Source organism: Hipposideros armiger, unplaced genomic scaffold (genome assembly GCF_001890085.2).
Source record: "Hipposideros armiger isolate ML-2016 unplaced genomic scaffold, ASM189008v1 scaffold_8, whole genome shotgun sequence".
Lineage (NCBI taxonomy): Eukaryota > Metazoa > Chordata > Mammalia > Chiroptera > Hipposideridae > Hipposideros > Hipposideros armiger.
In genome coordinates, this window is record NW_017731358.1 from 5,752,074 (window position 1) to 5,777,412 (window position 25,339).

Consider the following 25,339-nt stretch of genomic DNA (forward strand, 5'->3'; position numbering starts at 1 on the left):
AACCACTTTGAGCACCTCTTGTAATTGCAGAAGTCACATGTGACTTGTATTCATCATTTGTTATCGGTATATATTGAGTATTCCAATTTTAATCGTTTTTTTTTTCCTTTCTTAAAATGTGTATACATTTTTTGGCACCCTCTGTGTATGAAGCTTTCAATTTCATATTTAATATTATTTCCTTGGGATTGATTAGTTTGCATTACAGGGATTCCTAGGACAAAGGTTTTGGGCATTTTCAAACCTGAGTGCTTTCCTCACACTACCATCAGTAAGGGATGAGACATAGCACCAATTTTCAGGGCCCATTTGCTCCCTGGTCTGTGCCGTCTTACCTCTTGGAGAACCCCTTCACCAGCTTCTTCGTGCCTTGGCCCTGATTTTAATCGGCTTCTTCCCTGTATCTGCCAACCTGATCCCTGAGCCGAAATCCTTCTCTAGACCCCAGTCTGTGTCTGCCCTCCAGCCTCACCTCCTGGTGCCAGCTTCCTGGTCCTGGTGTCAGACCCTGAGTTTCATGCTTAGAGATTCCTCCAATCACACAGGGTCAAGTCTTGAATGACAGTTTGTTCTTTTTCTTCTTCACACATCAGGTCTTGGCCCACATATTCATTACTTTTCATCTTTCCATTTGACTCATATCCTTATTCAGAGTATATTTGTCAATTTGTCTTCAGATGAGGAGCCCTTATGGGTGGATACTATCCTCTCCAGTAGGAAGGGAGCTTCCTAAGGGAGGGGCCATGGCGACTCTATTGACTCTAATGTAGGTGTGCAGCTCATACTGGGCCAGGTCCTATGAGGCATGAAACACTGAACATTCTGTTCTTGGTCATGAAGCATTGGTGCAGCCTGATGGAGGTGATATAATGTGCACACACTTTCATTTAACTTACATTTGTTTTATGAGATCTATGACGAATCTGTCTTCCCTGTGGCCCCTAAGTGGAGACTAGTCCTTAATCACCGTTGTATCTCCTACAAACATCTAGCCCAGTACCAGGAAGTATGCTCTATTAGCCTTTGTCCAGTGAGTGAATAAACACTAGTTAGTGAACAAGACCCTATGCCCTAGGGTCAGAGATTAAATGCTATGAAATGCACGACAAAGATATAAGCAAGAAGCTTTCAGAAGACCTTGTGGAGAAGGTGGGATTCATCCTAGGCCATTCTAGGAGTCATTCATTTATTTAATTACAAAATAAGTATGTGGCACTTAACTGTACTCTCGAGAGTACTCCCTGAGGGGCACTGGCAAAATACCTTGCTAAAAGACTAGGTGGTCTTAGAATAGCTTTTTGATATCTGGAGCTTTCTTTCATGATCTTATTTGACTGCCCTGCAAGGCTGTAGTGGAAAAAGCATGAATTCGGGAACCTTGTACAAATTACTTAACTTCTTTGAACTTTGTCTTTTCTGTAAAATTAGCATAGCAATGCTGACCTTCCAAAGCTATGGGGAGGATTAAACGAAATGATGTCCATAATGTGGTGTGGACGTCGTGAGGCCAAATGTCCAGCCCCTCTTGTCCTTGTGTAGCAGCGGGAGGAGCTGCAAGTGTCTCAGAGGCCTGTGCTGCCGTCTCCACTGACCCTGCAAAAGCTGTTTAACCCCGGCCTGACCTGCTTATAGGTTGCTTAGGAGAGGAGTTGAGAAGCGACAGGAAAAAGGTTTCATGTGCAGTTCATGAGTTAAGAGAATATTACTTAATTGTGGGTTCGATGGAAAACATTATGTGAGATTGGTTCAGATCTTTCCAGAGGTCTGCCAGCAACCTCAGAAGTGGAGCCTTATTGAAAACAGCTGGGGAGGAGGTTGGCGCCCAGCCTTTCTTTTCTTTTCCATGCCCCAGAGCTGTCTCGCTCTGTGGACAGAGCTCAGCCCCAGGACTCTGCCAAAGGCCTGGCAGCCTCAGCTGGGGACTGGCGGTGACTCTGCCCAGCTCCAGATTCCAGCTCAAAGGTTGAAACCAATTAAACCTGAGAGAGGATTTGGCCAGGTCTGCCAGTTGATATTACTTGCAGAGCTTGGAGTTAACCACTGACTTGAGTCCTTGCAGGATTAACCAATGCAAGGTTCTTTAGGCAGGGGTGTGGGCTGCCTGCTGGGCGAGTGATGTTGGACTCCATTGTCCTTTGAAGTCCTCTCTGCAGTCCTGCAGAGCACCAGCTAGGGAACCCGGACACTGTTCATAGCACCCACTCAGAAGCCTTACTGCCCCCTGCTGCAAAAGGCCTTCCATGAAGCACTAAATCAGCTAACTGCTACAACCCGAGCTCATTTATTTTTGTTCCAATTGGTCACAAGCCACACAATTTCAGCCAAATTTTCTTACAGACAAGTATGGCATGCCATTCCCCCTCCCGTCTTCCATTCTGAGGGGACTTTTAGTCACAGCCATTCTCTTTTTTTATTTACTTTAATAAAAATGTGCTTCATAGCAACTTTACATGATTCGAACTCGTTAGTTTTTAAAAAGTAAATTGTGTTCATTATAAAAAAAAAATTGGAAATACAGAAGACTATAGAAAAGAAAACAATTCCACCACCCAGAGTGAACAACTATTTACATTTTTATAGATTTCCTTTTCATTTTTTTCTTTTATAACAGGAAGAAAGTATATGGTTATTAAATATCATATTATGCATATTAAGTAACTACAGCTTGTAAGCTGTCTTTTTACTTAATATTTACTGAACATTTTCTCATATGCCTCAAGATTATAATTTTTAATACTTGTGTAGTATTTTATTGTTGTACCATAATTATTTTCAATAGACTATGTTTTAGACATTTTGATTTCTAATATTTGATCTTTTAAAGAACTTAAACTTCCATGCATCATCATGGACATCACTGATCATCCCCAAGGCAGTCCTTAGGCTTATTGAATCTTTTCAAGTCTTTTGATAGCTTTGTCCAAATTGTTACGATAGCCATGTAAGATCAATATCACTATGCTACTTTATAGCTAAGAAAGATGAAAGTCAAATTGCATCAGCAATGTTTAAGAATTTGTAATCACTAGTCATCACTTTAAGCGCTGATAATCACTTTACCTGTTACATTAACAAACTAATGAAAGATGTCACATTTTATTTTATATTTGCTTGATTACTTTTAAATTAAACAATTTTGTATGCTTGTCTACCTCATGAACGTCTTGTTCATATCCTATACTTCTTTCATTATATATATGCTCCTTTTATTTAGTCATATAAACTTTTTATATATTAAGAACATTCACCTTTGTTTTCTATATATAATTCAAATATTTTTAGTCTTTTACCTTTTAATTTTGGTCATGATTTAACTTTTGTACAAAAAGAGAGTTTTACATTTAAATGGCCAAGTATCTTTATGGTTTCTGCTATGGGTGTCATGCTTGGAATCTCTAAGATTATACCCGCATTTCTTGTAGCATTTTTTTTTTACTATGAAAATTTTAATCAAAATGGATGTTTCTGAGTAGAGTTTGAGGTAGGAATCCTAAATATGATTTTTTTCCCCAAATTACCCATACTAACTGGATAATTCATTCTTCTCCCATTTGTTGGAAGTCACATTTATCACATACTCAAGTCTTATGTATAGAGTTTGTTTAGGGGGGGCTGAATATATCAATATGTATATTCTTGTGTCAGAACCAAAATGGTTTTAATTATTGTAGCATTTTTACTGTGTTACTGGCATAGATACTGTCCTATCAGATAGTCGTGAGCCATTCTGATTTAAAATATTCTCATTTTTTCCAGTTAAGCCATCCAAATATCCTTGGTGATCCAATATTTTGATGTTGAGACTTTTATAACGCCAACCCCTTCTTGCACCTGGAGGCTGCCCATAAATCTCCTGTTAGATAATGTGTCCTGATTTTTTAATGGAAAATATGGTCTCTGTGCTTGCCGTAGGACAGAAAGAAATATGGAAGATGATGTAATGGCGATTAGGTGTCCCAGATTTTCTGGGACAGGCCTGATTTTAAATGGTCTGCCCTGTGATCCGATAAATGTCTGCTGGTTTTTAAAATGTGGTGCCTCTCGACCAGCGGTTCTCAACCTGTGGGTCGCGACCCCTTTTGGGGTAGAACGACCCTTTCACAGGGGTCGCCTGAGACCATCGGAAAACAAAAAGATATTTACATGACGATTCATAACAGTAGCGAAATTACAGTTATAGAGTAGCAACGAAAATAATTTTATGGTTAGGGGTCACCACAACATGAGGAACTGTATTAAGGGGTCGCGGCATTAGGAAATTGAGAACCGCAGCTCTAGACAATAGTGTAAGTGCTGAAAGTTGGGAGGTGGGAGAGATCAAACGGCACTGGATAATTGGGGAGGCCCTTGGAAGGAGAAGTGAGTGGTCCTGGAGGCGTGAGTAGAGAGGGGAAGTGTGTATCTAGCGTATTTCTCAGAATTGCTCCTCACTTGGCTCCACTAGCCATGCACATGTCCAGAGTATCTATCTTGTTCACCTAACAGTGTATGGTGAGCGTTTTTAAAAAGGACAAAATTAGGAGGGGAAATCTGAGGTATGACACCATCCTATGGACAAATAGAACTAGAACTACGATGATCTTCTTTTGCAGAAGGGAGATAAGATTGGTTATACTGGCATTTAGCCCTGGCTTGTGTGTGTGTGTGTGTGTGTGTGTGTGTGTGTGTGTGTGTGTGTCCTATTTACAAAGTATGTATGTATATACTTTATAAATAAATACTACCCACTTAGAGATGGATTGCTCACCCCAGTACCCAATCTGCAGGTATGTTTAGAAGCTAGGCCCTCTTGTGGCTAGCCGACAGGAGCAGCAGTGGCCTGAGCCCTGCACTCTGAGTGGTGGGTGGTAGGAGTCTTTGCCGTAGAGAAGCCCTGGGTGAGTCGTGTGGGTGGGTCAGTGTTCCCCTTGTTCCATGGGTCTTCCCCTCAGGTGACCCAGCAGGACAGCCAGAGCTATTCTGCCATGGCCTGCATCTGTGGCTTGTGCATCCACTCTGGTGGCAGACCCTGCAAGGGGCAGCAAAATCAATTCAAAAGAAGCTGTGGGCCAGGCAGCATTGGCTTTTTCCACTTCTCCCTGTCCAGCTAAAAGAAGGGAAAAACACCAACCTTGGAAATGGGACCCTGGCCCATTTGTGATGCTCATAAGACAGAAAATGGCTTTGGAATAAGCAGTGCTCTCACAGTTGAGTCCTGCTGCTGAGGAGGAAGGGCTCTTGGGCCTCAGGCATGCCCATTCCTTCTGGGCTGCACGCTGGCCTGGCTTCCCTTGGTGTCTAGGGCCAGAAGCTCCTGACCTGCTCAGGCTGTGGCGGGCACCCGTGTCAGTGACGTGGCTACTGTGGGAAGCTGTTGCTGAGAGGCAGGGAGTGTTTCCAGCATTCCGAGTCTAGGGGCTCCCTGAGAAGGTGAGTGATGGCAGTAAAAGGAGTTAAGCTCTTCTAGGCTAAAGTGGACTCTCTAGTGTCATACAAGTTTACAGATCCTTCCAGAGCCCAAGCTGAAGCTGACCTTTTTTACCAACACAAAGAATAAACCAGGCCGTTTCTCAGGAGCCACCGGGGCCTCTCCCCACAGCCTGTTTCCCTGAAGGTACCCCACCGGCACCCTTCTTCCTTATGAACTGCTTCTCCCTGCTACTTCCTGACACTCCCCATGTGACTGACACTCACCCGCTCTTACCTCTCCTCTGCCCCTCAGACCTGGACGTGACCATAGCTGACTTCCTTAATTCAGTAAAGGCCCCGCTTAGGGCCATCCTGGTGCCTGCCAGCACAGCCACTCATTTCTCACAGCAGCTCAGGCTGCACCTGGAATGCTCTGAGCTGGGTGGTCTGAGCAGTTTACCCGCTTGGAGGCCGAGGCCGCCCCGCCTACGCCTACGGGCTCCTCAACCCAGATTAGTAACAAGATCTTTTATCTGACAGTGGCACTTACTTAATTTCTTAGAGTTCTCTGTGACTAGAAAAGGAAAGCAGATGCCCAGGCTTTCTGCAGACCCCCAATTTTCCCTCCTCCTGTCCTTAGGGATATTCTAAAAGGCAGGGAGAGGCTCCCCACAAGACAGCCTCGAGCTTCTCTTGTAGCAATCTGGGAAACGCTCTGGTCTTGAAGCCCGCTCTATCAACGGGGAGCTGGTCATGTGGAAGCAGGCTCCCCTGGCCCTGCGCACCCCAGCGCGGGGAGGCACCCCAGCCTTCTCCCCAGTGACGGTAGCTGCCGTTTGTGGGGCCAGCCAGCCTCTTGGGATAAAGAGGCTCCCAGCCAGCGCAGCGGGGCCTTGTCCCCATGGGTCCCTGAGGATCACATGGTTGAAAGGGACATTGGCAGGAAGGAGAAAGGAAAGTTTGAGTTTTATTTTTACTAAATAACTGGGCAGCTTTCCCCTCCATTTTTTCCAGATGCTTCTTCAGAAAAGAAATTTCAATGGCTTGGACTGGGAAGTCTAAATCTGCTTTAAATGTGTGTTTTGCTCTAGGGCTGCAAACCCCTTTGGCGTTCCCCTGCCCCAACACGCAACCAACAGACACCCTGAGAAGCGCCGTGCACACAGACTCGCTCAATATAGGAGCTTATTTGAGGGTTGTTGGCATTTATTTCCTCTCTCTTTCTGTGTCCCCTGGGGCCCTGCCCTAAAATTCCTGAACAATAGCTTGTGCAAGCACTGCACTGCGTGGAGCTAAATTGGCAGGAACAATAAATCAGGCAGAAGTGGCAGAGGAGAGCTGCTCTGCTTAACCTGGACGTGTCTATGGAGAGAGACTGGAGGAGAAGAAGCCCCAAGACTCCTGGCTGTCCGTGTACTGCTCTGGCCTGGAATACTTCCAGGTTCACCCCTGCTTTTGCCCATCCCAGCATGGGGTGTCTGAGCTGTTGACATAAGGTCAGCAGAGCTACTGGGAACCATCTCTTGTCCAGTGGAAACTTGAATGACTGGCTCTTACAAACCCAGTATTCTCAGTCACACCAGCCCCATCTCCCTTGGGGCAGAAGGCTGTGGTGGGAGGTGGCCTGGGATTCCTGCTCAACTGTGGTCCTCTGGTCCTTGCTCAGCTTGCAGCAACACCCCGCCAAGCTCCCCAACACCCGCCTCCATGCTTCCACTGCACTAACTGTGCATGCTCTGGAAGATGGCACACCCTGTCATCCGGTAGGCTGGGAGCCACTCCAGGGTGGAGAACCTGCTGTCTTCCTCTTGTTTCCTGGCCCAGAGGGAAGGCCCGTGTGGCAGTAGCGGGCAAGGACAGCGGGGCGAGAAATAGGCAGGGGCGAGGTCTCATAGGGCCTGTGAGCCATGGCAATTGGATTTTATTCTTAGTGCAAGAAGAAGCCGCTGGAAAATTTTAAAATAGAGAAGTGACTTTGGTCTGATTTACATTTTTTCAAACTTTTTTCTTTGATTTTAATATTTAACAAAGCTATTGTGCTAAGGGCAACGTAGTATTTGACATAGGGATAAACATACAGATAATTGAAACAAAACAGTTCAGAGATATACATTTATATCTCACTGAATTTTTTTTAATCATGTCAAATATACATAGCATAAAACTGACCATTTTAACTATGTTTAACAGTGGTATTAAAGACATTCACATTGTTGTGCAGTTTTCACCCCCACCCATTTCCCAAGCTTTTTTCTTCTTACAAAACTGAAACTCTGTGTCCATTAAACAGTAATTCCCCGTTTTCCCCATCCTCCTAGCCCCTGGCAACCACCATTCTACCTTCTGTCTATGAATTTGACTAGGTACCTCGTTTAAGCAGAGTTATATAACATCTGTTCTTTTGTGTCTGGCTTATTTCACTCAGTATGATGTCTTCAGGGTTCATCCATGTTGTAGCATGTGTCAGAATTTCCTTCTATTTTGAAGTTGAATAATATTCTGTTGTATGTATAGACCACATGTTGCTTATCCATTCATCCACTGGTGGACACTTGTGTTGCTTCTCCCTTTTGACCATTGTGAATAATGCTGCTATGAACACAGATGTACAAATACCTCTTTGAATCCCTGCTTTCAATTCTTTGGGGTAGATACCCAGAAGTGGAATTGCTGGATCATGCAATAATTCTACGCTTAATTTTTTGAGGGAATATCATACTATTTTCCATAGCAGCTGTACCATTTCACATTCTCACCAGCAATGCACAGGGATTCCAGTTTCTCCACACCCTTACCAACACTTACTATTTTCTGTTTTCTTTTTTATAGTAAATACCCTTAAAATGAGGTTTTTTTAGGGGGAAAAAAGTAAATGGAAACTTATAAACCCATGAAGACAGATAGAATAGGAGAGAGACAACAGCAGATGAGAGATGTCAACAGGTTGATACACAGTGGAAAGTGAATAGGTGATTGGCTAACTGGGGTTTCAGCTTTCTGTGTTGTGCTATGCCTGTGGTTAGGGGGCATGGGAAATAAGAAAAAGTAAGCCTGTTTGTCCCAGAAATTTCCTGAAAAGACTGAGGAAATGGAGGCATCAAGTACCTTCACAGCCTGGGTTGTGGAGTGAAGCTGAAAACTGGAGGATTGGTGATAAGTGTTTGTAATAAGGAATAGTTAGGCTCCAGGTCCCTTTCTGTACTCCACATGCCAGGCTATCTCCTCTCTCCCACACCCAAAAGGATGGAAGGTTCTCTGTGGAGAGACTGAACCTGACCAACTCTCAACCCCTGGACATAAGGCATAGTTGCAGGCAGGGGTGAGGCGTTGTACTCAAAAGGGAGAGGGGCTAAGTGAAAGTCAGCACATTAGAATAAGACCCCCATGGTCTTCCCTCACTTAGAGTCCTAAATGCTGGTAGACAGACTTAGTTACTGTGTTCCCACCACCACCACCAAGCAGGAAGTTGGAAGATTCCTGTTTGTGGAAACTGATCATTGCAAGAGAGAAGAGCCGCAGATATTGACAGTTGATGGTTTCTACCCATTTACTCTACTGGGAGGTCCAGCAGGTTGACAAGGCCCCACCTGTGTGTATGGAACTTTTAATTTCTTCATTCATATATATGAAAAGCCTATGAAGGATCATCAGATGTCCTAGGGAAGCCTTTGTTATAAAAGAAGCAGAACCAACAAAAAGGAACCAAGTAGAAACAGAAGACAACAGAAAACAGAAAAATTCAAAGAAGTTTTATCTCACCTCAGAAATAAGATGTTGCTTCCATTAAATAAAAAGAGAAGATTATTCAAAACAGTTTTTAAAAAATGAAAAAGAAAGGATATTTTTGAAGTTAATGATAGTAAAAATAATAACCTTAACTTCAAACGACCAGTTGGAAGATAAAGTCGAGGAAGTCTCCCAGACAGAACGAAAAGATGGAGGTGGAAAATAAGTGAGAAAAGAAATGTAGAAGGTCAGTCTAGTAGGGCTAATATCCAACTCATAGACGTTCCATAAAGAGAACCTAGTAAAAAACAATGGAGAAAAAATTGCCAAAACACAAAAACTCCTCAAAATTGAAAGACATGCATTGCCAGTAATGAAAAGACCCATTTCTAAGGGTCCAACACAATGAGTTAACAAAGACCCACACCAAGGCAAATCATCATGAAATTTTAGAATATCAGGGATAAAGAGAAGATTCTAAAAGTTTGAAAGGAAAACACACACACACACACACACACACACACACACACACACACACACCGGGTTACAGGTGAAGAATCAGCACAGCATGGCATTATACCTCTCCATAGCAACACTATGCTATGAAGGATGCCAGAAGCATTTCCTTCAAATGCCTTCAAAATTCTGAAGAAAAAAAAGATTTTCCATCTCTATTTCCATTCTTAGACAAACTGTAAGTTGGGTATAAAGATAGATATTGACACTTTCAGGTTTCCAGATTAAAAAGTTTTAACTTCCTATCCATTCATTCTTAAGAAACCCCTGGAGGAGGGCATGTCAACCCAAATGGTGGCACACACCAAGAAATTTCCAAGAGTATGGTGAAAGAAAGGTCCCACATCAAGCCTAGAGCACATCCAGTTTAGACTGGAGGAAGATAATAGAATGTTCCAGGAGGGATAGCTCCAAAGGAGAAAAAAAATAAAAGCCACTGATGAATTCATTATCTGATGCATTTGACCATTGCTCAGAAGAATTTTATAGTTCTCTTGAGAAGTTGGGGTTCTTAAGAAAACTAAGCAAACCAAAAGTATGGCAGTTAATACTCCAGGAAAAAATGTAAAGTTCCAGAAATTTAATTGTAATATACTATGTAGTTTGGCAGTGAGCAAAGTTAAAATGAAACAAACACTAACACATTGACATAAAAAGTATGATGTAATAATTGGGAGGTAGGGGAAAGGTTTATGTAGGGGGAAGATTTGGGAGCTGAAAGCTCATATATAGAGAAGTTAAGAAACAATGTCTAACATGTAAAAAGGATAAAATAGTCGTTGTGTAAGACTGTTTTTAGAAATATGAAAGAAAATACCAGAAGAAATGGCTCAAAGAGTTGAAAATGATTGCCTCAAGAAAGTAGAAATTGAGGGTGGGATGAGTGGAACAGAATCCTGCTTTTTTTGTTGTTGTTTTGATGTACAGTACCAATTGACGTTTTGACCATGTACATGTATTGTCTTGGTGAGAAGAAAACCAATTTAAGAAAACATGTTTGGTCGTGCTTTTCAGCCTGGTGGGCAGTCAGACACTGACATTACACAAGGAGCAACTGTTAACTCCTTGTCTAGTACGATTCTCTGTGCAGCCCAAGATGCCTTTGGGGAGCTGGGGCCAGGAGAGGGCATTCTGTCACAAAGTAGCAAACTCTTAAGGCTACTCCCTTCCCCTTGTGCCAGGCATTTTCTGACAGTGTCCCAGAGACACTCAGGTGGCATGAAGGGTCCTATTTCCAAAGCTCCACCTGCTCACACACCCTCCCTCACAGCCTGCCACCTGGGAAAGTCCCAGCAACACACATGTTTTGTGTGGTGACATGCATGTACTGTAGGTGTTGGCGAGGTCACCCTGGAGAGACCAAAAATCTGAAACTAAACCAAGGAGGCCAAGTCGAGATGATGGGGAGTTGTTGGTGCCCTCGGGTCACTTTTGCCCACCTGTGCTTTTATACAGAATGACCTTATACTCACAGAGTCCTCACAGGACAGGACCTTCCCGGTACAACCTGTGGCCAGTCTCAGAGTCTTATGGCGTCTGGGTTCTGCTGTCTTGAAGGGTCAGGAGGCTTTGCCGAGGGGCCTGTGTGTTGTTTGGGGAGGAGCCCTCTACTCCATCCCTTCTGCCAGTGAGGTATGTCTCTCTCCCTCCAGGCCCAACCATGACTGGCTGGGAGCTCCAGATTTATTTCCCCAGATTTATATCCTTCCTGACACTCGCCCATGCCCTTGAAATTCCAGGGCTGCATTAGTCAGCGAGGCAGAAAGCAAGGGGATGGTCTCTATCTCAAGGTGCACATGGTATTACAGGAGTGGAATGATGGCACAGTCAAAACGACAGACTGGATATTTGTTTTAAAATGTGCTTTATGATGTTATGTAAAAACAAGGATTGCTTTTCTAATGAGCTTTATTCTTTAAAAATAGCAAGCCAGTTCAGCTGAGGCAGAAGTTGTTCTCAAAGTGTTAGGTTTTTATCGAAAAGTATGATTTCTTGAAGTTGTCTGTAAGAATGTAAGGTGTGTAAGATGAGCCCTAGTAAGCCCAGATGTTCACAAGTACTGATATTTCTTAGGGCACAAACTGTTTTGCGCTTTTAACAAAGCTGGGAGCTGAATGGATTCTGGGGACCTTATTGTAAAGAGGTATTGATTTTGAAGAAAAGATGGAGGATTTTAGAATTTATTAATGTGCTATTGTACATATACCAGCTCATTCGATCATAAACTTTTCCACGGAAGTGGATACTGGTATCATCCCATCTTACAGATGTGTAAGCTGAGGGCCAGGTAAGTTAAGTAACTTGCCCAAGGTCAGGCAGCTGGTGATTGGTGCAGCCAGCGTCCACACACAAGTCTGTCTTGATTCCAGAGGCTGTATTCCTTCCTGGATTAGTAAGGCCTCTCATTTGCAAGTGACAGGAATCTAGTCCATCTGGGCTAAGGAACGGAGGAGATGTGTTGTCTCATGTATTGGGTTGTCAGAAAAGTCATGATGCATCTTTGCAACGAAAAACATAGAAAAACTGTGTCATGACTTTTCCAACAACCCAATAATAACTGAGTGGATCCAGAATCCACCACAGTTCTGTCAGACAGTGCCTCCATCTCTTTTCTTCTTCACTGGGTGTGTGACGTCTTATTTAGCTGATGGCTTCTTCTTCTTGGGCAGGGGCAAGAGAACAGGAGGCCGGGAAGGGAGAAGATGGCTCCAGCTGTCTTCTTCAGGCTTACATCTTTCCAGCTTGGGATCCCTAGGAAGAGACAATTTGGTCTCCCTTTATTCTAATTTAAAATTGCAGGGAAGAGCTCTGATTGGCAGGCTTGGGTCATATGCCTATTTTTGCAGCCCCAAGCACTTGGGCCTGGAGGCAGCTGACTGATCACATCCCCACCAGACACTCACTGTGGTGTGTAGAGAGAAAGGGAGCTAGTCCTCAAAGGAGGGGTGTGCAGCACTGGGAAAGGTGGGCAGGAGATGCTGAGCAAATTGAACAAGGAAAAAACAAGCCACAGCACTAGTTTGTTAAACATCTAGGATGCCACATGCCTCTTGTTAATATTTTAGTGTATTTGAGAGTATATCTCAACTTGGTAGTAGAAACGGGAGAGTGCGCTCCCAGGCCAGCCTTACCAGCTGGAGATGCTGTGTCTTTGGAAGGCTTCAAGAGAGGGAGTAAAGCCAGAACCCCAGGATCTTGTGTAGAGAGGTTGCCGGTGAGGCTGGAATCCCACAGCCATCCCAGAGGAAGTAGGCGATCCAATAGAAGGACACTTGCTTTTATATGAAAACTATGAATTTGGAAGAACTAAGAAAACATTGGTGTGAGAGGTTCCGGATTACACTTAGAATTCTGTTTCTTTGTTGGACTGCTTCAAAGACTTTTAGGTGCTTGTATCGTTAAAAGGGGATTAAAAAGTTGCATGTATTGATAAGCTTGATCTAGATAAAAGGAACTAGATCCTTTTTTGGGAAAGATTCAGAAGAGCCCGAGGTGTCATCCGAGGCTGCCACGCTCTAACCTGCCTCGCGCTGTCTGCGAGGTGAGAGAAACCAGAAAGTCTCAGATTTGCAGATATCGGGGTGTGGGGATGTCTGTGTCTTGGGCCATAGGAAAAAAAAAATTTTGGGAAAACTTGCCCTAGAAAGTGAGAGTGGATGATCACAGAGAGAGGATTTCAGCATCTGTCCCTGAAGACCCACGTGGCATTTGCTGGGCCAGTTTGAGAAGTGATTCTCTACATCTGATTTTAGTTTTCATGGAACCACTGTTGTCCTCAGTGTTTCACAACTTGGACTGGGGACAGGGAGCATCGAGCAGTTTAAGCCTCTCACTAATTGCTGCTTTTAGCTGGGATGATCTCTTCCTGATGGATTCTGCGGGTTCAGTTAAGGCTTTGGACGGTTGGCAACGGGATTATTCAAAGCCTTAATTAAGTTCCTGCCTGTCCAATGGGCCGTGTGCCAGTTGCTGACACAGACGCAGGCCCCTAAGCGTGGTCATGCCATACCAATGGCTCACCCTTCACTCTTCACTCTCATACTGTATCCATGATGTAAGCTTTACTTTATAGGCTTTTTTTTTTGGTCTAATTTGTTTGGGGTGTTAATGTTTTAATTCTCCTTTCTGTGCCTCCATGTCCATTTAGTTTTTGAGTGAGCTTGTAGTTGGAGATGGAGCAGAGAATTCTTCATCAACTAATTCCTCAGCACCATTGGCTTATTTCCTCTTACTTTTCAGTTTTTAAATCACCAGCTCTGTCCTAGTCGTTTATCACAGAAGAAGCTGCCTTGAAACAGGGGAAGAGTTCAGAGTAATGTGCTACGGACAAGCGGCAGGCATTTATAAGCACGTAGACAGTCATGTTGCAGAAGCAGCTTTGTCTAGCTTGGGGGAGACATCTGTCCGCGCTTTCCTTAAAGTCCCATCCTCTAGGCTCAGCCTTTCCCAGAATCCATTCAGCTACTCATCAAGATGTGAATAAATACTTATTGACAACCCCTCCGGCGTATTGTTCACGGCCCTCAGGATTTCTTAGTTCACCGCTGATGTTTTCTTTGTGTATCTTCCCTGTTCCCCAGTGTCCTGCTGGGCAGCCTGTTTTGACCCCCGGCCTCAGCTCAGTCCTTTCTCTCCTTTCCGTCTCCCGCCAACCCCTGACATGGGCAGAGCCTCAACTGCAGCTCCTACCCGGCTCCGCGCTGCAGCTGTGTGGGCTTGTAGTGTGCATACCGAGACAGGCCCACCCAGAACAAAAGACACTCAGGAGATCAGCAAAACCAGCAAAATCACTCCCATCTCTACCACTGACCGAGCTAAGAAGGCAGATGTGTTGCTTTGAGTCTTGCAGGGGTGGTGGAGATGGAGAAGCTGCCACTGCTCTAGGCTCAGGCTCTGGTAGCCTGTCCTGGGCAACTTGGAATTGGCTGAAAGCCCTTCACACATGTCAGAGAAATCTCAAGGGACTTAGTGCCCTTAAGAATGTTTCACTTTTAGTCATTAAGTAAATCTTAAGACAGCACTGGGTTCTGAATCACTGTCCCTCAAACACGACAGGTAGGTGTAACGGAGCAGCGAGCAGCTGCCCCTCCTGCCTCACAGCTGTCTCCTCACCATCCAACCCCCCGATCCTTTTAAGGGCCTTTTGAGGCCATAAAGGTTTTTGAGGACATTTTATAGAGCTGGAGCGCAGATTTACTATTTTAAATTATTATAGGGGTTATGGTTACTATATCTTTATTTTTATGACAAGTTGTCGGCTATGCCCTTGATTTATTTGATCCCGGGCTTTGGTTCAAGAACACAACCTCCAATTAAATGTGGTTACTGTGGCGAAAACATGATTCTCCTTCGAATGACCCTCTTTGGGGCTGTTTCCAAAAACTCATTATGGTGAAAAGTCAAGGCTGCCTGTTCACGTTCACGAGCCTTTCTCCTTGTGGTCAGTCACTTGGTTTTCCCATCTGGAGGATTAGAGAGGACTGAGGCTGCGGGCTGGACCCAGAGGAGACTGGAGGGAGAGGAAAGAATCTTGCCGCGGAAGCTAAGTGGGTCATTCTTTAGAAGCATGCTGCTTCTGAGATGGACGGGACCTTAGATATCAAGAGCTGTTTTCTCTTCAGTAAAAGGAAGGAAGAGGCTAGGCAGCCACACGAGACCCAGACGCAGGCCCCAGCTTTCATGCTCTCCTCGCTACACTGACTGTCTTGGGGTGTCCTGGGCACACGCATAGCACCAATCCTGTCTATCTTAGAGTGGATGTTTCACAGAAATAGTGTAGGCTGGGTGGCTTAAACAACAGAAATTTATTTCTCACAGCCATGGAGGCTGGGAAGTTCAAAATCAAGGCTCCTGCAGATTCAATGTCTGGTAAGGCCCCACTTCCTGGTTCACAGATGGCTGCCTTCTTGCTGTGTCCTTCCGTGGTGGAAGGGGTGAGGGAGCTCTCGAGGATTCCTTTTATAAGGGCACTAATCTCATTAATGAAGGCTCCACCCTCATGTCCTAATCACCTCCTGAAGGTCTCATCCTAATACCATCATATCACATAGAGGCTTAGGTTTCAACCTGTGAATTTTGAAAGAATACAAGCAGTCTAGAGCCCTGTCCTGTTACTCTGAGAAAATAACCCAAGACTTGCTTGTGGCATGGCCGTATCTTTAGTGAGCCCTTTGACTTTTTCCCAAAGTGGAGAGCAGATATTGCTCTAACCTAGAAGAGATTTAGGGTCTATTAGAGATAGGCACATATTCATGCTTTGGGTTCTACAGTGTTTGTCTCATCAAAAACGTGAGCTTACAATGAGGCACAGAGAGACAGCTATTCAACTTGGAGACCAATACTGTGGTCCCAGATCTGCCACTTAACCTGCCGTGTGAGATCGTTGGCAAACCATCGACTCCTCCAAGCCTCTTTCCTCAGCTCTCTGGGTTCAATATAACTGGCTTTGTGTGCTGTCATAGATGCTGTTGGTGCCCCACCCAGACTCCCTTCACCAGGCGGGTATACGCATTCCCAGCTGCAGTGAGTGTTGGCTAAGGGTTCACAGACAGGGTTCCCTGAATCCCTATTTCAGGTTCTGCTTCTGGAGAGCCCAACGCAAGACACCTCCCTCACAGTGTTGCAAACATCAAGTAAGATTCAATACGTGGAGGCCCTCTGAAAAATAAAGTATCAGTGGGTTTTTAGTGTGGTCTTAAACCAAGCTGTAAAAATCCCAGCTGTGGCTTCTGGGCTGAAGGCGTGTGGTGAAGGCGAATAGGACACCCAGGGAGGGCAGGGCTGTTGTCGTGCACCCTGAGGATGTGAACCCAGGCGGCTCTTCCTACCCCACCCAGGAGCCCAGGATAGTGGGCAGGCAGTAAAAATGGGTTTTCTTGAAGTTGACTAATTTTTAGGTAATGTTAAGTAGTGGTTGGACAAGTTTTTCCCATATTGGGAGGATAAGAACTAGAGCTGCAAATCATTCAGACCTTGGAACAGAGCAAGGTCACAGAAATTCCTGCCTTTGCTTCTGATGCAAAGAGTACAACAGTCCCATTGCAAACTGCAGCTTTCTAAGAGGTGCCAGTTTCAGCATATTTAAAAATTTCTGGATATTTATCTTAACAGGACATTTCAGAGGTAAATTTGGGGTGTGTGTGTGTGTGTGTGTGTGTGTGTGTCTGTGTGTAAAATTGCAAGGGAAAGAGCGAACTGTGTCCCTGAGATCTGGAACACTTGCAGTGTCCCCAGTTAATCATTGATGCCTCAGGGCCTGATGGCCACCAGGGTTGGCACTGCTGCAGGGGGCCAGAGTACTTGCTAATGGAATGCTAAGTACGCCTTTGGTACAGTTAATGATTTATCTATGCCAGTTACAGGGCTCTACACTCCCTTTCCCTGAATCTCACAGAAAGCTGGAGGTTAGGCTGGCCCTGCCTAACAGGGTGGAGGAGAAGATTATGATGATTCTCAAATTCACTATAAGACCAGACACCTCAGGGGCTTCCTTCTGTAGAAGAGTTTCTTTCCTTAGTTTCCTGAAAATATGCTTTAACAGAGAAGAATCCTGCTTTCACAGTAACTGTTGTCTGATGTTCCTTTGCATGAACCTTTGTGCGAAGATAGTGCCACGAGATGACATGATTTTATATGGGTACACAGCATTTGTCACCTTCAAACATGCATATGTTTATTTGTATGGCGTTTTTATTTCCATTGCTAGATTTTAAGTACCGTATTTGCCGGCGTATAAGACGACTGGGCGTATAAGACGACCCCCTAACATTTCCACTCAAAATACAGAGTTTGTTATATACTCGCCGTATAAGACTACCCCCTCTTCCGCACACCTTCCACACACCAAATAAAAGGTAAAACAATATCAGATTTGATTTGGCCCACTGAAGTGCAAACAAGCGTATTGTATTTCGTGTCACCACATAACCGTTTTGGCGATGTTGAGCCACCATGTCTGCTACATGTTTTTCAAGTTCTGGCCAGTGTGGGGTGCCTCTTCTTAATGCACACTTACCCCTTGGCATACTCTTTAATGCTTTCTCATTTGATTTCCAGTCCCGAACCATCTTTTCTGTTACTCCATATTGTCTTGCAGCAGCACAATTATTATTTTCCTTAGCAAAGTTTATAACTTTCAGTTTAAAATTTGCATCATACTTCTTTCTTTTGGCTGGTGCCATGATAGGGATGATAGGGGTTTGACTGGTCGACATTTTCTATGCTGTACTGTACAATGGTGCAGTATTGTGGTTGGCTGTTGGCTGTATACAAAGCCTGATTTGATTGGTCCCTGCTCCCTGTTTGCCCGCCCTGTCACTATAGCAGTCTGGTCCACCCTTGCATCAGCATCTCCCTGGGACCTCACTAGTGCGCAAGTGCGAGCTCTTCAACATTCTAACAGGCACCATGATAGCGCAAAATTGCGAATCTTCAATGCATATGTAAAGAAATATACGGTAACCCGAATTTACCACACTCGCAAAATCGCACACAGCCGAGCATACACCCAGCAGCGCTGCTGATGCCTGAACGGTATGTGGAATGAAGTGGGCGGGCATCGGGAGGCCACTATGGCACGGGGCAAGCACTATGGGCAGTCTATCTGAAGTGTACCTGGCGTATAAGACGACCCCCCACTTGGAGGCATATTTTTCAGGGCCAAAAAATCGTCTTATACGCCGGCAAATACGGTACCTTGAGGGCCTCCACAAATTAATGTTTCTGCTATACATTCATTATGTAGAAACAATAATATAAAGGGAACAAATATTGTCATTTAAATTCTTTTTTTATTTTACAAAACCCAGGTGTGTTATTTGCAGAAATATCAGAAAATAATAGAAAAAGGAGGAAAGACCCAGAGACAACCACTGTTAACCACTTTATTTCATACTATAATAGATGTGAAACCTTATCTATCCGTGAATGTGGTCCCCATCAACCTAAGGAGGGACATGCGTGTTGGTGAGGCGTCGATGGCTTCAGACATTGTTGTCTGCTTCTAGGGGGAAATGACTTCAGAATCTAAGCATTCCCTCACAGGCACTAAATCTCTGTCACGGGTAGAGTTTAGATTTTGATAGGAAAGGGGTTTTTGGTTCTTTGTTTCCAGAAATTATAAATAAGATGGTAATATTGATTTGGAGTTTTGGTTTTGTTGTTTTTTTTGTTTTTTTTTAATTGAGGCCTGACTACAAATTAGTGAGGAGGAGAGGCAGGCCTTGTGAGATTCATAAACTGTCACAGAAGAGGTGACTCAGAATAACCAAGGAGGGGATTGTTTACTTGGGGATTTTCGCTGTTACTCCATGCTTCCTTTCCTAGGAAGACATCTGTATCCTGGCTACTGAGAATAGGGTCTAAGGATGGGTTAGGGACTGGACACCTGGGAAGGGAAGTGAGCACAGTTCAAAGACGAGTACTGCTTCGTTTAGCACAGTTCTTTCTATTTTAGCTGCTTAGGGAATTAACTGTGTTAGGATGTCCGGGCATGTGTGCACACACCACCTCCCCTCCCCTTTTCTCTCACATGCTGACAGAGCATCCTCTCTGACCTTACTGGAGGGCGAGGGGCAAGGAGGATTGTTGCTATAGGTCATGGAAGGCTTTCTTTGTGAATGTAATTTGGGGTTATCCGATGAATTTTGGTTGTGCTTCCTCCATATCTACTCTCCCTTGTCTTGGAGTGGGAACATGGATAAAAGCTATTGCTAACACTGTTTTGTAATGCTATCAACCTTCTCAGGAGGTTTCTGTGACATCTTCTGTGCATTCCCAGTGCTAAAGTCCCCCAGTTTTGGGGTTCCAGGCTGTGTATTGCTGGGCTAGCTAGCCTGAGCCCTGTTCCTCCAAAGATGAGTTCATTCTGAAGGGCCTGTTGAGTTTCAGGAGTCTGAGGGTCCTTTGGGAACTTTTTCTTTCTCTGAAACTCACAGTGATTTCTTTTCTTGGAACTTCTCTCTCTGAGCATCTCCCCCTCTTCTGGAAACTATCGTCTCTCTGAACAAGTCATTATGAGGCTCAGATACATTGGGTACTTAGAAAAGTGCTTACTGAACACTTAACCCTCAACAGAGGTTAGCTGCTTACTATCTTTAGAGAAAGACAGAGCCATCTAGAGCAGCACTGCCCAATAGAAACACCAAGCAAGGCACATACGTTGTTGTAACTTTTCTAGTAGCCACGTTAAAAAATTAAAAAGAAACACATAAAATTAATTTTAACTATACATTTTATTTAACTCACCATGTCTAAAACACTATCTTTTCAACGTGTAATTGATATTTTTAAATTATCGAGATATTTTACATTCTTTTTTCATACTCAGTCTATAAAACCCAGTGTATAATTTACACTTACAGTGCAGCTCAGTTAGGACAAGCCACATCTCAAGTGCTCCTTCACCTCGTGTGGCTAGTGACTGCCATACTGGGCAGCTCAGGTCTAGCACCTTCCTACTCAAGGTGAGTTCTGGGGACCAGTAGCATCAGCATCACCTGAGAGCTTGCTTGAACTGCAGGACCTCAGCCCCCACCCCAGACCTACAGAAGCAGAATCTGCACTTTAACAAGTGATTCATTTGCATGTTAGCCTAGGAAGTACCAGTCTCGAATCCCCATCCCTGGGATTTTGATTTAATGGGTCTAAAGTATGGCCTGAGCACTTATATATGTTTCAGAGCTCCCCCAGATGATTCTAACATGCAGCCAGGCTTGAGAGTCACTTGCATAGTGGGCTCTGGAGCCAGGACGCCTGACTCTGCCACATTCTTCAAGGGTTGTTATGAGAACTAAAGAACACATGTAAAGCACTCAGAACAGCACCTAACACATAGGAAGTATGCCTTAAATATAAGCTCTCACCCTTTCTTCTTTTCCCTGAAGGTCCGGGGTTACCCAGAACCCCAAGTGACGTGGCACAGAAACGGGCAGCCCATCACCAGTGGGGGCCGCTTCCTGCTGGATTGTGGTATCCGGGGGAGTTTCAGCCTCGTGATTCATGCTGTCCGTGAGGAGGACAAGGGAAAGTATACCTGTGAAGCCACCAATGGTAGTGGTGCCCGCCAGGTGACAGTGGAGTTGACGGTAGAAGGTGAGTCCCAGGAGGAATGAGTCCTGGTGGGAGGTAAGCTGTCCACTTCTCCAAGGCCCACAGCTTCTGCCCAAGCCCTCTCTTGAAAGAGGGACCCACAAGAGAAAGTACACCCATTCCTGAACTCAGGACCTTCTACTCTAATGGCGGAAATGTGGTGTGAACAAGGGAGGTCCCAGGAGGCAAAGTTTGTCAAGCTGCACATCACCTCACTTTCCTTTTCCAGCCTCACCATGGCTTCCCCTCACGCTGAGACAGAAACCAGACTCCTTACAGAGCCCTGCCAAGTCTGGCCCCTGCCTGGCTCCCCAGACAGTCTCCTACCACCCCTCGCCGGCTCACTCCCTTGTGGTCACGCTGGCCCTCTGCTCTTCCCAGCACAAGGCCTCAAGGCCATCACCCTGCTGTTGGAGTCTAAGGAAGAACTCTTTCCACAGCCGTTCACCTGACTCAGCCCCTCACTTCCTTCAGGCCTCTGCTCAGAGGTCCCCTTCTTAGAGAACCCTTTCTGACCACCACATCCCCAGGACCCTCCATCCTCTCACTCCACCCCAATTTTTTTCCCTAGAATTCATCATTGCCTCACATTCTATTATCTCCTCCACCCCTACCACTAAATGGAAGCTCTAGGAAGAGAGGGACTTTCGCTTGTTTACAGCTATATCTCCAGCGTCTAGAAAACCCCCTGGCTCACGATAGATGCTGAAATATTGAGAGAATGAGTGAACGATATTTATTATCATTATTATAAAATAATACATGCCCAGAGGGCTGGCCGAGTGGCTCAGTTGGTTAAGAGCTCGCTCAAGAGTTTGCGCTCTGAGCAACAGCGGTTCGATTCCTGGCCCGAGCTGAGCAGCCGCTGAGCTGCCAACAGGTGGCAGGATGGCTCAGCTTAAAAAATAAATAAATAAATAAGAGTAGTTAAAATAATACATGCCCATTATAACAAAAGTTTGTAAAACTTAGAAAAATATATAGGAGTATAAGAGATAAACATACCAATGTGTTAACACTCAGTTATTTTGTCTTTTTTTGTCCTTTGTACTTAAAAAAATTCTATTAACTTTAAAACTGCCAGGAAAAACATTTGACCATAAGTAAGGCTGTTTCCTTTGCTGCACGTATATCCCCCACATGCCGAAGCCGCTTCACAGGTGAGAACATTCCCAGTTCAGGCTGCTGGCTGATGCTTAAAGACCTGATGTCTGAAAGGACATGGGGGGTCGTCAGACCCTCAGACATATGGCAAGGTTCCCTCCACCCTTCCAGGCCTTTCTAAGGGCTTAGCACCCAGAGGATCAGGCTCTCTTTTGCCTCTCACAGAAGACCATCCTCCCAACCTGCGTTTCAGGGGACACTGTATGTGAGGATTAAGGTAGTCAGGGAAAGTTCCACAGGTGGCCAGGGACACCTGGGCCAATGCTTTCCCTGTTTCCCTACATCACGGAAGTACAGACAGGCTGTTTCATAGAACAGAACATGCATAGTTTGGATACTTTCCCCAAATTCTTTCACCGAGTGACTTGTTTCTTTTAATGACCTTCAAGTGCCTGTGGGCTGGGGCATTCCCGCTGGAAAGTGGACCCGGGTCAGAGTCTCGAAATGCCCCTCATCTCAGCCAATCCTGGTGTTGAGCTTTCCCCTACATTATGGTCTTTTCAATGCCCGAACTTTGAGCTGAGGTCCACAAAAATTACTTGATCCCCACATATTAGTCAGCTTGGGCTGCCATAACAGGCCGCATGGCTTAAATAACAGAAATTGATTTTTTCACAGTTCTGGAGGCTGGAAGCCCAAGATCAAGGTCCGACAGGGTTTGGTTTCTGGTGAAAGCTCTCCTCCTGGCTTGCAGAAAGCCACCTTTTTACTGCGTTCTTAGATGGCGGAGAGAGAGAGTTCATGTCTCTTCCTCTTCTTATAAGGGCACCAGCCCTATTGGATTAGGGCCCCACCCTTCTGACATCATTTAACCTCTATCACATCTTCACAGACCCTGTCTCCAAATACAGTCATACTGGGGTTAAGGCTTCACCATATGAATTTGGGTGAAGACACAAACATTCAGTCTCCAACACCCGTTTTCTGATTTTCTGTTTGGAGCTGGGGAAACAGAATTATGAGTCAGGGGGCCAAGGTTCTGACCCAACTTTTATCAATCAGATGTGTGACTTTAAACCTCTGGACCTCTGTTTCTGTAGAATAAAGGGTTTGAATTCAGTGGTCTATACAGCTTGGGCTAGCCGTTGTATTCTATGACTCATTTCCAAGGACTGGGGTGGGTTTGGAGTGCAGGGGAGGTATATAAAACCCAGGTTATATGAAACCTTTTTTTTTTTTTAAATTCCCATCATTGAAGAAGTAAAATCTGACTTCTCAACTAAGTATAACAAATTTTCGTAGGCTGTAGTACTCCGGGCAGGGGGCAGAAAATAAGGCCAGAGAGGCACAGACCAATGAGAGGAGGCTGAGGCTCTCAACCCTAACCCATTCCCTTTGGTTTTGATCTGGGGAGAGTCAGGCCCAGACCGTTTAAGATGTTTTATGTCTTCTAAGCCTAGGAGACAGAGAGAATGGCCTGAAGGCTGCAGCCTCTTTAAATATGAACGGCCTTGTGTACATTCTGCTTCTGCATCAAAGGCTAGTTTCAGCCGATGTGTGGTTTGGAGCCCCCTCATAGACCCTAGGCCTGGATATCCACTCTGGTCCCTTCTGCCACAGACAAGTTGTTCACTGTGCCTGGGTAACCCAAGTCTTCCAAAGGGAATCTAGCAGACCCCCTGCCTTCCCGCCAGCTCTCTGTGCTGTGCTTCTCCCTTGGAAAAAGCAGAAGTTCTGAAATTAAGAGTATAATTCATATGTGGAGCCTTTTGACCCCCTAGTAGTCAAGTTTAGTAGGCCGTGTTGTGAAATGGTCTTGGATTTTAGCTCCACTAATTTCTAACTATGGGGAAATTAACCTTTCGGAACCTTGTTTCTTTTTCTGTAAGCTGGAGCTAATGGCTGTCCCACGGGTTGTGTAAGGATCAGTGCAGCACTGGTGAACAGTACGTACCTGGTAAATGGAAGTTTTGTCGTATCTGAACCTGGGAGTCACACTCTGAGAACTACTTCCAGAGGGAAATCCTTGCGTGGAGAGTAGGGGAGAAAGCTTCCTCATCTGGTTTCCAGTCTGGTAACCAGGGCCAAGAAACATGCAAGATCCTCCACGAGGACAAGTGTCTTAACAGCAGGACCATTTGTGACCTTATGCAGTAGGATGCAACCCTAGTCTGAGCCCTAGAAAGGCTCTCTGAAGCCAGCCCTGACACTCAGTGACCTCAGAGGGCTGGTCACAGAGAGGTTTGGTGCAGAGCAAGGAAAAGACATGGTGCCTGTCCTCTGGGAGCTTCCTCCTAATGGAGGGGCCACAGGCCTGTTCTCTAGCACAGCACTGTCCATAGAAACATAATGTGAGCCACATATGTAAGCTTAAGTTTCCTAATAGCCACACTGAAACAAACAGGTGAAGGCAATTTTAAAATCTTTTACTTAACCTGATGTATCCAAGATACAATCACTTCAACATAATCAATACAAAATTATTAATGGGGTATTTTACATTCTCCAACATTTGGGGTGTATTTGACACAGCACATCTCAAGTCAGACAAGCCGTATCTGAACAGCTCGATAAATACATGTAGCTAATGGCTACCATTTTGCGCAGCGCAGCCCTAGAGGCTCCCACTGGAATAGGGATAAACGAGGCTTATGCAGAGAAATAAGAGAAACCCATCCGTCCGAACAAGGTAGTGAGTCGTCCTGGGCACTCACATCCACAAAGGGAGCCTAGGGCATGGGGTGGAGTGAAGAAGGGTGGTGCTGAAGTGGATGGGCTCCAGACCCATTGATCCGAGTCTGAGAAGGCCCTTTGTGTTTCAGGCAGCAGGCAGTCACTTAAGTCATTTCAAGTAATAAAGGGCTCATTTTAAGGACATGAGCTCAGGAGCCCAGAGAGAGCCAAGATGGCAGGCTCAGAGGCGATCCCAGGCCTCAGGATGGCTCGTATTCACCTTGTAGAATTATTTCGTGCGAACACAGAGGCATATGAATCACCTAGGGACTCTTGTTGGAGTGTAGATGCTGATTCCGGAGGTCTAGAGAGGGGCCCACGTGTCTGCAGTGCTAGCCAGCCCCAGATGATGCCCATGCTGTGGGGCCACGGAGCGCATTTTGAGTAGCAAGGAAGGATCCAGTTACAGATTGATGTTTCGCCGAGTACAGTGACTCTTAAATGTCAGCACACGTCAGAACCACCTGGAGGGCTCCTGAAGCCACACACTGCTAGGCCCGGCCCCGGAGTTTCTGAGTTAGTAGGTCTGGGATGGGCTCAAGAATGTTCCTTTCTAACAAGTTTCCTAGTGATGCTGATACTTCCGCATACGGGGACCACTACTTTGAGAGCGAGCTGGCTAGTCCTTCTGCCTACTGCATTAGGGTTCTCAAAAAACAACAACAGTAGGGGCCGGCCGAGTGGCGCGATGGTTAAGAACTGGCTTGGGACACCAGAGGGCCCCGGTTCGGATCCCACATATGAGGGCCAGTGACACCGCCCTCTACAGCTAAGATGCTGAACG

General features: G+C 45.1%; 1 protein-coding gene across 1 annotated transcript in view; it reads left to right on the forward strand.

Annotated features, from left to right (window-relative positions):
• LOC109387190 (myosin light chain kinase, smooth muscle-like) overlaps positions 1 to 25,339 on the forward strand; it is a 75,771-nt gene that overhangs the window by 35,316 nt on the left and 15,116 nt on the right. Inside the window, exon 3 of the mRNA XM_019650938.1 lies at positions 20,514 to 20,721. Within this exon, the coding sequence (XP_019506483.1) occupies positions 20,514 to 20,721 (208 nt within the window). The remainder of the gene's footprint in view (positions 1 to 20,513; positions 20,722 to 25,339) is intronic.